Raw genomic sequence first — 12,166 nt, 5'->3', positions numbered from 1 at the left:
TCAGTTCAGAACAGAACATAGGTTTTGAAAACCATTCAGTTCATCTTTCAACCGAAAGGGAATAGAACCATTAGCACAATTTCAATTAGATTTTGTCGAATTCAAATAAGATGGTCTGACATATTCAGTGCTCACCTAGAGAAAGCTCTGGCTCATCTACAACTTGATGTCAAACAGACAACCTGATAGTGCAGAGATATTTGTGGACACAATGATGGTCATGAAAGGATAGAGTTGGTTTGATTGAGGACATTTTGAAACTGATGTCAAATGTAAGAAAAAGAAGGTGATCAATGACAGAATCTTGGATCACCCCACATTGGTAGCATGAGGTTTGGGGCTAGATGTTACTGCTGACGATGTCCCAGTAGAACGAGATTAATTAGTAGTCATGGAAAGCGATCAGCTAGTTTTATTAGTTTTGCCATTCTTAAAAGGAATTTGTTCTCTGTTTGATTCTTTTATAATAAATAAATTTCATTTCTAAAGTCTTTTGCAACCATAGTCAATATTTTAACACTTAATATTTTAAAAATGTCAAAATAGTATGTCGCTGGTCAGATTTGCCTAGGTATTTTCAAAGTATTGAATGCACCATGAAAATAAAGGTTATATAAACATATCAGTGCTTTGGCTTGAGTTTCGATCTGAATTTGCTGAAATTCATCAAGAGTTAGAATGCTAAAATCCATCCTGAGATTTCTGCCTGGTATATTGTTAAACCAGTATGTGGCGGCTAATGCCTATGAACTCTTGAACTAAAACTGTTGAAGAAAGTAGCTGCGCAGTCACTCGTTTAAAAATAGTTTCCTTCTGATACATTCTTCACTAATGTGTTGTCTGTTGATGAATGAGCTACATCATTCAAACATTTAAGATCACATGAAAGTCTTCAGATTAGAGTGTGTATGTTCACAGGCATGGGATAGTCATTGGCCACTGATGCAGTCTGCTTCCTGTATAAATTCTCACTTTAAAAGCTAGGATAATTACTATTGCTGTATTGACTATTTGCCATGTAAACCATAACGGTCATGGAAGTACATTAAATTCTTAAAATTGGGCAACTTTACAAGCAGTAAGAGGCCATATAGGCCATTATGTTTGTACAGATTTGATTCATTCTTTGGATCAGTGGTATAACTCATTCCTGCCTTAAAATATTACAAATTCAAACTGCACATCAGACTTCAGCACTTTGAAAAGCCAAACATTTCAGTACAGTACTGAAACACTATCCCATCAGATAAGCTTAAACTGTAACAAAAACAGGAATTGCTGGAGAAATTCAGCAGATCTGGCAGCATCTGTGGAGAGAAAGCAGAGTTAACATTTCAGGTCCGGTAACCCTCCAGAGATGCTGCCAGACCTGTTGAGTTTCTCCAGCAATTTCTGTTTTTGTTTCCGATTTCCAGCATCGTAGCTTTCTGCTTTATTTAAGCTTAAACTGCGATTGTCTGACTGTTCAAAAATCCCCTTGCACTGTTCCAAAAAAAGAGAGACTATGGTGTTTTCCAATATTCTACATTAACCCAGCAACCAACAATACAACACCATCAACTGCGTAATCATTTATCTTACTGATATTTATGGGATTTCATTCTGTGCTGAAGTGGCTGCAATATTGTATACAAAATAAGTGACTATGCCTCAAACAACTACATCAAACTTAGTTTTAACTGGCATCTTTATCAACCAGCACTTTTAATAAACTGGCAAAAATTATATACTTCAAATAATGCGAGCTACTGCGATGTCTAAGTATTTATGTTGTAAATAAAGTATCTCAGTGATGTGTATACCCCCTGCACTCCATTTCTATTATTTACTCTGTGTGTTTTACATTGATTTTAAGAGTTCTGTTGTTGTCTTGAAGCTTCAATTGGTCAGTGATGAACCAGCACATTCCTGGTCCTATAGGTGCCAGTTAATAAAGCATTTGCTAGTGTTTGATGAGAGGGGTTTTGCTGCATTCCAAGGATTTGAAAAGCTCTCTAAAAATGCAACATTTGTTTGCGGATGTTCTGAAATCTACACTTTTTATGAACTCACCGATCAATTGAAATCGTTATTATTTAAACCTCTTTACCAGATCTTTCCTTAGTTCATCTTTGTTCTAGTACAAAATACTTCTGTTCTTCGAGTTCCTCCTCATATCTAAGGCCTCACATCCTTTATATAATCTCAAGAAATATTTGCTGCAACCTCTGGTATGAAATTGACTCCTATCTAAAGCAAGAGATCCAAAACGGGCCACAGTTGGGTTCTAAACAACAGGTTGCATAGGTTCAGCATTGCCTTGCACTCAACGTCTTTATTCAAAAAATATAGAGGAGTCCAAAGTTTTATTAACATCATCATAATGATCACTGCCAATATTTTATGAAGTATTCAATATTCAGGCTATTTATTCCATGCATTACCGTTTTGACTTAGCTACTGTAAGTTTTGTTATAATTTAGTGTTTGAATAAATGGAACCTTTCTGTTTGTTGATCATCTGCTGTAATTTTGCTTTATAATTATAATCCTGTCCTTGAGTCATGAAGTGGATGATGAATAAATTTGGCTTTGGAACTTGACAATTTTTAAGACATTGTTAGGTCCGGGCAAAAGTAGCCAAGTTGCCAAGTCAGGATGTGTTCCAGTAGTGAAAAATGAAATATAGTGGTGAGGTCAGGCAGAAAAATCATAGCTTCTTGCTTCCATTGCTGCTGAAGTATTGGCAGTAAAAGGAGATACATAACTTGAAAATACTGCATTTAAGCAGCAAAGCATGTGAACTAATTATTTTAACATTCATCAGTGGGTATATAAGTATATTTTTCCTTGAAAACAGCATTGACTGACATGTCCCCACAATTACTTCACTGTACACAATATTGATCCATTGTCAACTAATAACGCCAATGATTCACAAAGACAGAATTTACAAATCCATGTTCAATGTTGGCACTAGATTTTTATCATTGTTTATACGTGGGCGTGGGGTGTGGAGTAATTGACTGGGCCAGAATTTATTGCCCATCCCTAGTTGCCCTTGAGAAGATGGCGATGAGCTGCCTTCTCGAACTGCTGCTGTGCACATGCTGTGAACTGACCGCAATTCCATTAGGGTGGGAACTTCAGGAGTTTGACCCAGAGACAGTGAAGGAACAACAATATATTTCCACATCAGAATGATGATTGGCTTGGAGGAGGTCTTGAAGGTGATGGCATTCCCATGTATCTGCTGCACTTGTCCTTCTAGAAGTGGTGAGCATTCCAATACACGTCTGTGCCTTGTAGATGATGGACAGATTTTGGAAAGTGAGGAGATGAGTTACTTACTGCAATATTCCTAGCCTCTGATCTGCTCATGTACATCTAAATGCTTTTGCATATTCACAAACTGTATCATAAAGAGACTGACGTATGAATGGTGTGTTCTGTACCTTCCAGTGTAGCAATGCATTTACACCACTGACAAAGACATTGTCAATTTACTTTTTGAAATTGATCCTGGCACAATTAAGTCAGACTGTGCTCTTTTTTACTCTATTCTTTCATTATCCCACTACAGTCTTTCATTCATTTTATGTTTATGCCTGTAAAATAACCATCGAGGCTTCATTTGACTTTGTAAATTCATGGTGTTGCACATTACTTGCACTTTTTCATATGTTTCACTCATGGTTAGATTCATACCCCACATTTCTTTAGAATACTAACGACAACATAAGACCATAGGATCAAGAAGCAGATTCAGGCCATTCAACCTATCAGGCCTGCTCCGCGTTTCAACCATGGCTGAAACATTTCTCAATTCCATTCTCCTGCTTTCTCCCCATAACCCTTGACCCCCTTCCTAATCAAGAATCTATCTCTAGCTTACATACAGTAAAACGCCTGGCCTCCACAGCCCCGCCATGGCAGTGAGGTCTACAGATTAAGCAGCCTCTGGCTGAAGAAATTTCTACCCATTTCAGTTCTAAAGGGTCATCCTTTACTCTGAGGCTGTGCCCTCAGGTCCTATTCTCTCCTACTAGTGGAAACATCTTCTCCTCTATCCGGGTGTCTCAGTATTCTGTAGGATTCAATCAGAACACACCCACCCCTCCTTCATTCTTCAGACTCCATCAAATACAGACCCAGAAACATCAACCACTCCTGTTATCACAAGGCCTTTATTCTCAGGATCATTCTCGTAAAACTCCTCTGGGGGTTTACACCAAACTTCAGTGTGTGAGCACAAACACTTTCAAGCTCTGAGCACATCATACATCACGCATTTCAAAGGAAATCAGAAACATCCCATGTGTACAGGTATATAATCCAACCACACACATGGTGCTCCAACAAGCTATTCTCCAGATACCATTTTCTAAACTGCACGCCTGAGTTAGGTTTCATTGTACAGAATGACCACTCGTGATAACATTTTGTGCAGTGAAAAGAAATAATTCTCTACATATGAAATGTTTGATTGGAATCAGGCTCTGTGCTTATGGGTGTAGTATTGATGTGGGACTGTGTTGTATTACAACCAGTATCAAATATGATTTGGAAAGAACAGGATCTTTCTATGTTGAACAGCCTAATATGATTTCAGCTGTGTAAAAGCATTTGCAATTATTTTGGTATTCCTTTGAGAGTAGCAATACCAGCTGCAAAGACTGGAAGTAATCTTCCAGTTCCACTATTGCCAGAGTATTACTTAGAGACTTGCAACTTACAATGGATTTACCTGATGAAAAATTGACTTGCTCTTTCGTTCAATTAACAAAGGCACATAGCTCATGGAGATGGGGCCTCACAAACTGACCTGACTTAACCTTGAACACTAGTTAAGGCTGTCCATCAACTGATCATATATCACACAGGGACCTCTCTCCAGAAAAAAAGAAGTTACTTATTTCCCTTAGTTTGATTGCAAGGAACCGTAGTACATACATGAAGCTTTCATCTTGCATCAGTGTGCCATAGGACCAAATGAAATTGATTGAACTTTTTTTTTGTTGTTCATAAAGACAATAGAGGAAATGCAAAAGTAATAATACATGTTGTAGATCCAGAAAGTATGTGAAGGCTACACATTGGCAATCTGAGGCACCTTAAGAAAACATGAAATAACAACATGATTCTAATAACATTGTTAAACATAAAAGTAAAGTATCAGGTCACCAGTGTAAAAAGTGTTTACAAACTACGATACTCTTAATATGAAACATCAGTACTAGATGAATTAGCACAAACAAAGAAGATCACATTTACAAAGATTCACTATTGAAGTGGAACCTCACTATCTACTGGTCCCATTAGATAAAAAAATTACAGGCCATTTTTCATTTTATTTGCTTTTCATGGGGCTCATTAATATTTGTTGATTACAAAATGTTTAAGAAATAGTTGATCCTCTCAGCCCTATCCTATTGAAAATAGGATTCAATTTTCCCTAACATCGTACAGTTCATGCACCAAATACATGCAGTGTACAATACACAGCTAATCAAAGTTATTCCTGTAAACTAGGTGTAAACAATGGAAATGAGCATGAAAAATCATAGCCTTAGTCAATCTTCAGTGCATAACCAACAAATAGTCGAGTTGTAGTTTATGGCTGTCTTGCAAGAGTATTTGAAGGCATAGACGGGGGCCTTGTAAAATAAGGTGAGCAACTTTCTACACCTTCACCCCCCCCCCCACCTCCGCCTTCACTCTTGAAAAAGGAAGGCTAGGAAGGCACCAAACACCCTAATTAATGGCCATTTAAGAGCCTTATTCTACATCTGCCTTCGTTTTGGATGTAGCAGGGAAAGGTGGAGCATGCCAGCAGATTTCTGGCAAGTTACTGTCAGTCTGCAAGGAGGTAACTTCCTTTTGGGCAGACACTGCGCCCATTATTTTCCTGGACCTTGAAATGTCCCCTGTCTGGCCTCTCCACCCAGTTCCTCACCTTCCTATCCCTCTCTACACTTTCTTTGCTGGGTTCTGCCTAGCTGAATCTCCAAGGAGGGACCCCTTTCCAGATCAGACCAAAAGTAACACTCCAAATTAATTAGGGCTGACCCTATTGTATTATTGCTTTGGGACAGGAGTTTGGCTGAACGGACTGATCATCAACGTTTCAGCCAGAGTGGAATGTGGAATACAGCAACACATAAAATCCAACTCTGGAAGTGTCACTTTAAATGCAAAATTTAGAAAAGCTGAAATTCAAATTATAATGATATCTGATAGGGACCAACCAAGAAAATATTAATGCTTAATGACTTGGTATTATCTATGTTTTGGTTTTACCTTTTATTTATTACATACCTTGACTTGTGGTGGATAATTAACTCAGTTGGCTGGGTATCAGAGGCACCTACAGTATGGGTTCAGCACCTGTCCTGGCTAAAGTCACCATGAAGATCCTGCTTTTTCAAGCATGTCCAGGCATGATGACTTTCAAGTCAAACTCAATATCAGCCATCTCTGTCTGATGATTATAGTCAACTTTACAGACTTATTCTTACTTGTGTTTCTTCAACTAAAATATTGTATAAAATTGCTTTGGTTGTCAAAGATTCAAACAATCCTAATGATTCTGACTTAAGGTGCTTTGCTGAAAGGTTTGTTCAAGCTGACAAGCAAACTTGTTTTGAGTGAAGTTTACCCTTATCAACAAATTCCAATGCACAACAATCTACATGGTAAAAAAAAACCTTCATTTAGTGGTTGCTTATTTTATTAATAACTCTTTTGCTTCTTTGAAAAGCCTATTTAAATTACATCAAGAGGAAACCAAAGCAATATGCGATGTTCGGAAGTGAAAACTGTAGATAAGTGAACACTGACACTATAATAACGAAAGGCTTGCTCATTCTGCTTCATATGGTCCTGTGTTTCAGCAGTACAACATCATTTTGACTACCAAAGTAGTGTCCATGATGCATAGAATTCTAGCACACTCTGCAATGTGTGACATTTTGGTGAGGGCAGTAGAAGGGAATATGTTAGAAGTGTTAGGAAATGTTAGAATCTATTTTAAAGGATGTCTAAACTGGTAATTTAGAAAAGATTGGCAAAACTGAGCAAAGTCAACGTAGATCTACAAAAGTGAAATTATAGGGGAAGGTGATGCTCTCGTGTATTATTGCTGGACTATTAATCCAGAACCTCAGCTAATGTTCAGGGGACCCAAGTTTAAAGCTTGTCATGGCAGATGGTGAAATTTGAATTCAATTAAAAGAAAAATCTGGAATTAAGAATCTACTGAAACCATGGAACATGAAAAGCCCATCTGGCATTAATAATACCCTTCACAGAAGGAAGTCTGCCTACATGTGACTTCAGAGCCACAGTAATATGGTTGATTCTTATCTCCCCTCTGAAATAGCCTAGCAAGCCTCTCAGCTGTATCAATCACTATGAAGTCTCAACAAAGAAATAAAACTGGATGGACCACCTGGACCCAAATCTAAAAGGCAATGGTAGAAGTAGCCATCTCAAACCTGCAAAATCCTCCTTACTAACATCTGGGGCTACTGCCAAAACTGGGAGAGCTGTGTCACGGACCAGTCAAGCAACAGCCGGATATTGTTATAATCACAGATTCAAACCTGACAATGTCCCACTACCATCACCATCCCTGGATAAATCCTGTCCCACCGGCAGGACAGACCCAGCTGAAGTGCGGCCCAGAGGTATAGAGGTGGAAGGGAGTTGCCCTTGTATGCCTTAATATTTTGGCTCTAAATTAAATCAGAGGCTTGGGTGATCAATCGAAGATAGAGGGGGAATTCAGAAGTCTCAGGAGGAGATGTGCTGGGGAGATTGAAAGTTAAATCTGAAAGTTTGGTGGTAAGGGAGCTGATCATGAGCGTTGCCCAGGCATGTAGATTGGGATTCAGTCAGCAGTTGTAAAGACATGTACTTCCAGGATTGGCCGTCTTCACCTGAATGGAGTTCTGAGCTTCCAAAATTATTGAATTGAATAACAAAAGGCTTGTATCTTTATTAAAATATTAAAAGTGACAACTTACCTCCTCAGAGGGTATTGGTCCCCACCAAACACCCAATCACTTTCACAACTTTGTTATAGCCAGTGGTTGAAGGGTTGAAGCTGGGTTTTCATCAGGATTCTGATTCTAAAGACTTTAATCCTCTCATCTGACACAATCACACTTGCTTTATTACTTAATTTTCCTCAGAGTTTCATTTACTGTTCCCTTATGGCAACATTATAACCACCACGGAAGCCAATGTTGACAAAGGGTAAGAATCCATATCAAGACTAAAGCCCTATTGTGTTGCAATATCAGTGATCTTCCAAGATTGGAATTAAGGTCCATTGAATTGCTGATGCACCTGTCACACTGTTTGAAAACTCTTCTCTTTATACTGGATACATTGGGACCCACATATCACTGCAAAATAGGCTTAGTGACAGTCAGTTCCTAGACTGTGAAAACAAATATGAGGAGAAGAAAATCTAAATTTGTTTTGGTTTCAAATTAACAAATATTTTATTCCAGTTACTGGGTATAGCCAAAATCTCACATACTTTAATTCAAATGTGCATCAGTTGCCCTCCAGCGTGCTTTGTCCCTATAATTAAAACAGAACTAGTAATGGGTGAAGGTAGAAATAATGGCCAAAATAGACCCAACAAGCTTGCAATGAAACTAGTTACAATTCCCAGGCTCATAACTTAGTGATACTTTAAGTATTCTACGAATACACATGAAACACTCATGCTGGCATGGGGCCTAGAAATTTCTTCTGATAACTTGGAAACATGTCCCCTATTTCTTCCTGAGCTGATGATATTTTTATATTGACAGCATGTCATGGCATTAAAATTTATGTGTCTCCTGGTAAAATATATGTATGTGGACATAATATGTAAACATGTCCTACAAATTTAGATAGTTTTAGGCCCCGCAACTAAATGAATGACAAATATAAAAGCAGGTGATTAACAAAGAAGTCACCAATGATGCTTACCCATATGAGTGAAACAGAAAGTTGACATGATGATGAGCTGAAACAGAGAACGGACAACCCACCGCCAACGCCCCCTATTTTTGTCGGGTCAAAAGGATGTGCTTACTGCTGGTGTAAAGGATGTCAAATAACTGCAGTTTTGTCTTGGATCTTTTATCAATGCCATACAACTGGTATAAGAAACTAAATGGAAAAAGCATAGCTGGCAACAAACTGTCTCACCCACAAGGAATGACATATGTTCAACTGTGTTAGATTCACTGAGGTCATTACACATACACAGAACCTCTTTAGCTCTCTCAAAGGACTTGAAACATTCCCAGTGCCACAATTCCACTGCTTCCTTCATCAGCATTCCAATGAAGCAACTATAAAAAGGTTCTTTTCTGGTCTTCTTTATTGACACAGATAAGGGGAAATATTTTACTTGGACAAAGAAAGAAGAAAGAGCTTCTTTATTTCTCTGACTTGAAAGCATTTCACAGCTAATGTGCCATCTTGCCGTGTGCAAATTGGCTGCTCAACATCCTTGCAGGATAACAAACAATATATTTCAAAAGTGTTCCCTTGGCTGTAAAACATTTTGGGATGCCTTAAGATTGTGAAAGACCCTGTACAAATTCAAGGCTTTTCCTTTCCTGTCACATTACTGCACTCAGCACGCCTTCGATGAACTTTGGAGTTTTTTGTCTCTGAGTCTTTGTGGGCTTCCTCTTTAACAGGAAAGAGGCAGAGGATGATTTTGGACACCTAAGAGGATTGCAGTCATCAAGGTTAGCTGTCAATGCAAAGGAAAGAGAAATCGACAACCAGCCCTTTGCAAAAACAGCCATGCCAATATATAGCTGCAGGCTTACATCTCAAGAAGTTATTCTCATACCTCCTCTGTGGCACCAATAAACATTAACACAGAATCTAATTTCTTAACAAAGACCTAACATGAGGATTTGAGTTATAGGAATGAGAAGGATTGCTTAGTGGTTTCAGTACTCTTAACAATTGTTATAAAAGAAATAAGGTGACGTAAAAGAACATAAAGTAATTATTAGATAGGTAAATTGTAGAATTGACCCTCAATAGGGAAAGCTGATTTCTACCTTACTTGCTGCTGATGGAATGCCATGACAATGGGACAATGAATGGAACACCATCCCTGCTCTTGCTCCCAATTTGTCAGGCCCACTACCCCTGCACATTACCCTCAAGGGCCCCCACAAATCCAGACAAAGTGTGCTCTTGAAACTGACTTCCAAGGTTAGCTTATCTCACAGCTTCAGCGCAAATTTTGATTGCTAAGGTAATCAGAAAATTGACAGTATGTGAAATTTTGATTTGCTTACACTAAACATCTAACTCTGCAGTTTTTAGATTAGAGCGGTGCTGGAAAAGCACAGCAAGTCAGGCAGCATCTGAGGAGCAGGAACATCGACGTTTCGGGCAAAAGCCCTTCATCAGGAATGAAGGGCTTTTGCCCGAAACGTCGATTTTACTGATACTCGGATGCTGCCTGACCTGCTGTGCTTTTCCAGCACCACTCTGATCTAAACTCTGGTTTCCAGCATCTGCAGTCCTCACTTTTGCCTATCTAACTCTGCAGTCAATAGCTTTCTTTGCTTTGCTCTGTGTTTACAATACTTATTATTAAAGGCCAATTATTAATGAGACTACCTTGCATACCATTTTGCTTTTTTCCACAAAATCCTCTTTAAACTTCATATAGCTAATGCCACTTACATTGGCAACATGAATTTGTAAATGAACGCAGAAAAGCATTTCATACTTTCTCACTGTTTGTCGAGCAGAATGTCCAATTTACATAAACCGCTAAATGTGAACTTTATCCAAAATTACTTTGATAATGGTAGTCAGACAGCATTGGAGGAGCAGGAAAGTCAACGTTTTGGATCAGGGCCCTGCATCAGGACAGGACTTCATCCTAACCCAAAACATCGACCTTTCTGCTCCTCCGATGCTATCTGACCTGCTGTACCCTTCCAGCTGCACATTTACTCGACACTGACTTCCAGCATCTGTAGTCCTCACTATCTCTTAATTTGATATTAGCCTCTCCTGTTACATAATTGTCATTTGAAGAACACTTCGGTTTATCATTGTATTTAACAGTTTATCAGGGAGAACTTTGCATTTAAGATGTTTCATATGTGCACTGAAGTGTTTGATTTTGTTAATTGGATTTAATATGTTTGGTATTCTTGATTCCATTCAATTTTGTAAATCAGAGTTATCAGCAAATGCAAGTACCTATGAGGTTTTTTTTAACATGTATTCTTATAAAATAAATAAATTACTAGATACATTCTGACCAATATTTTGAACCAGCAGAGCCATTTGATAGAAGATCCCTATGATTAGTCCATGGCATTATATAAATAAGCCTTGCTTCAACAACATCATTTTTCAATCTCTGTAATTTCTTAAGATAGTGTATGGGGGCAATTTTGCACATACTGTGGCTGTGTTTAATACAACTTGAGTTTTGACTGGATTAAGTTACATATGTCTCAGGAAATGACTGAAAGTACCATGAAAAGTGAAGTACAATAAAAGCAGTACCTCCCAAAGGGTGCTTTGTTAGCTGGAATTGTATAAGCCTTTCAGTGTTCAGTTGCTTAAATTCAAACTGACCTTTGAGTAAACTGAAATACAGTATTTAATATAAAAGGCTAGACATACAAAAAGCTCTGTGTCACAGGTCAAATTTTAACTCTGATTTAACTTTATGTTTTTTAAAATTGAACAGCTTCCCTATTCTCTCTCTGATAATACTAACAGAGCTGGCTGGATCACATAAATTTAGCTTTATTTATCAAATTAAATAAATCGGGTGATATTTGTCACCTGCAGTTATCACTCACAAAGTCTGAATACTAACCTGTTGAAGGATTTACACCCTGTCTTGCTCTGGGGAGTAGGGTCACACTGGTGTGCGTTGGATCACTAGGGCGAATAGTCTTTACAAGCTGGTAACTGATGTTATGTCCTACATTTCCTGCTGAAGGGAAACATTTTTGTTGAATCGCGCAAGCACATGTGCAGTAATATATTAACTAAACTGTATGATACAAAGTATGAACACATATGTAAACAAATATTCAAAATCTATCAAGAAAACAAAAGCTAAATAAAAATAAACAATTGATGAATTGCCACTATTGAATATTTTAGTTGTATATTTG

General features: G+C 38.1%; 1 protein-coding gene across 4 annotated transcripts in view; it reads right to left on the bottom strand.

Annotated features, from left to right (window-relative positions):
• The window catches only part of fbln2 (fibulin 2), a 187,427-nt gene that overhangs the window by 155,087 nt on the left and 20,174 nt on the right, over positions 1-12,166 (bottom strand). For 3 of the 4 annotated variants that reach the window (XM_072582227.1, XM_072582226.1, XM_072582228.1), the window contains exon 3: positions 11,863-11,982. In XM_072582227.1, the coding sequence (XP_072438328.1) occupies positions 11,863-11,982 (120 nt within the window). The remainder of the gene's footprint in view (positions 1-11,862; positions 11,983-12,166) is intronic. The other variant, XM_072582229.1, reaches the window with a different exon arrangement.

Source organism: Chiloscyllium punctatum, chromosome 12 (genome assembly GCF_047496795.1).
Source record: "Chiloscyllium punctatum isolate Juve2018m chromosome 12, sChiPun1.3, whole genome shotgun sequence".
Lineage (NCBI taxonomy): Eukaryota > Metazoa > Chordata > Chondrichthyes > Orectolobiformes > Hemiscylliidae > Chiloscyllium > Chiloscyllium punctatum.
The sequence above is the reverse complement of the archived record's forward strand: the minus strand, read 5'-3'. Positions and strand labels throughout refer to the sequence as shown.